General features: G+C 58.1%; 1 protein-coding gene across 1 annotated transcript; it reads right to left on the bottom strand.

Annotated features, from left to right (window-relative positions):
• Window positions 1-51: 51 nt before the first annotated feature.
• On the bottom strand, window positions 52-1,995 carry H310_10924 (hypothetical protein; the record flags this gene model as incomplete). The annotated part of the gene is made up of 3 exons (XM_008877415.1): window positions 52-91; window positions 141-1,095; window positions 1,152-1,995. 3 exons carry the CDS (start codon window positions 1,993-1,995, stop codon window positions 52-54), a joined length of 1,839 nt encoding a protein of 612 aa, XP_008875637.1.
• Window positions 1,996-2,254: the final 259 nt, after the last annotated feature.

Below are 2,254 nucleotides of genomic sequence, written 5' to 3'. Positions count from 1 at the left end.
CTTCCTTCTTGGGCACGATTCGTGGAGCAGCGGCCCACGTCGATCGGTTGTTCAAATAAACCATGTTGTTGGCTTGAAGAGCAGCGACATGCTCCCGCATGTATTCGACATGCGCCGGCGGATAGCGCCGCATGCCACACTTAACAGGCACCGAGTTGGGCTTGATGCGTACCTTCAACGGTTCCACCTTGACGGGCGCGTCGTCGCCCAGATCTTCTCGGAACACGTCCACATGCTTGGACAGCAGGATCTTCACCCGTTCCAAGTCGCTGGGAGCGAGACCACGCGTCTCAGCTTCTGCGACCTTGGCCATCAGGATGCCAAATACCTTGTCGCGCTTCATGCGATGCCGCTCGTCTTCTTGGTCGCTTGGCGGCGGGATTTCGACCTCTGGCGAGGCACACGCCATGCCATCGGTATCGGCGAGCTCGGGCTCAGGCGAATAGCGTTCTTCAGCCAAGAGATGTTGCACGCGTGACATGCTGGTCACAGGTCCGTCGCTGCCGGGGGAAACGTCCCACTCGGCTTGCTGCCGTCGAGCGCCGTTGAGTAGGTCGTCAATAGAAAATCCCAGGACCTCCATAACAGGACGACTCACGATAAAGTCCATCGCAGTCGATGTCTCGTCAATCCACGCTTGTAGGCCGCGTAGCGTTAGCGGGCCACACGTCGTGTCCAACGTCACCATGCCAAACTTGACATGCCGCTTCATCTCCAGCGACATGACGTCGACACCATAAGGGTAAACCAGACGTGGTTGGTCGTGGACTTGAACCGCGACCGTGGCATTCTTCTCTGCTAACGCATCCGTGACGCCACGTGAAACGACGTTGACTTCTGCGCCCGTGTCGAGGAGGACGTTCTCGACTCGAACGAGTCCTTCGACCAATGCACCGCGCTCGGTCGGATGACGAATGGGGTGGCTGCTCAGAGCTGTCACGCCATCGCACCACTTCTTCAGCTGCGCATCCAATAAGCGGCCCGCCTCGCCAGGCGTGGCCGCAGGGCAATCTGCCACGTAGTGACTCTTGTCGCCACACTTCAGACAGCCAAGCTTCTTCCTTGGCTTGTAATCTTCTTTTACGCCGGTAACGGCTGGCTTCTCGACCCTGACGCTCTGCCATTAGCTCTTCCGGTGCCGTCGGATCTACCACGGCCTTTTTCGGGACCGTAAGGCCTTCCACGGCTCTTGTCGGCGCCGTTGGGCTTGCACGGTCGCTCTTCAAGCTGTCCGTCTTGGAGGCGCCGGCTTGTGGCGCAGGTGTCGTCAGTTTTCAGCTCTTCGTCGAGACCGACGTAGAGCTGAAAACCAGCTGAGAATTCTCGCAACCACTTGACGTAGCGGAAGATGTCACTCTTGAGGCCCTTGTTCCTTTGCAGCTGCTTCTGCACAGCGGCCTTCAGCGTCTCAGGCTTGATCGCCTTGATCATAATCTCGACAAAAAATTTTCCTTCTTGATGAAGGACCCATTCTTGGTGGTCTTGTTCGAGCACACGCACAAGGTCGTCAAGCATACGGCCGACAAGCGACTCCGCGTCGAGGACCTTCGTGTCGAAACGTATGGCACTAGAGAGCCGCCTCTTTAGGACATCCAAGTCTTGCGGATCTTGATCGAATGCCGCGTGGAACCAGGCCACCCATACCACTTCCGTGACATCGTTGTGGTCCTTGTTCATGTCGAACAAAGCAATACGACTCTTGGAAAAAGGGTCCATGCAAGCATTGACGGGCATCGCGAACGGGCGAGAACCCACACATTGCAGCGCATTGATTTGCGTCAAGTATTTCTGGTACTCGCGCATGAACGCACACCGTTCCGCCTTCGTAGAACCCTTGAACAGAGGGGCCTGAGGAATAGCAGGCGCGTTCCAAACTTGACGCACGAAACCGTCGTCGTCGCCCATGTTAATGTCTTCCATGGGGCTATCTTGAGCAGCTTCTTGGGCGGCGGCGGCACCTGTCGCGCGCGTCGATTCGGCTTGATCGGCGCCCATCGCGAAAGCTTCTTCAGGTCGCTCAGCTGGTAGAGGCGGGCCGCCATAAGGTGCGGGACTGGTCGGGTACCCTTCGCCTTGGCGAAACCACGCGTCCGCGGAAAGAGGAGCTCGTCGTCTCGGGGATCGAAATGGGTTGGCCACTTGGCGCCGGACGGGGCGGCCACTGGCTGCTCGCCACGTTCACGTGAACGCGAGCGGTCTTCGCCGACCGTAAGGTCAACGATGTCTTCGTTGGGAGAACCGTTCCGAGCCATGT

The sequence above is a fragment of the Aphanomyces invadans genome, assembly GCF_000520115.1.
Source record: "Aphanomyces invadans strain NJM9701 unplaced genomic scaffold supercont1.28, whole genome shotgun sequence".
Lineage (NCBI taxonomy): Eukaryota > Oomycota > Saprolegniomycetes > Saprolegniales > Verrucalvaceae > Aphanomyces > Aphanomyces invadans.
Note: the sequence above shows the minus strand (reverse complement) of the source record. Positions and strands in the feature narration are given on the sequence as shown.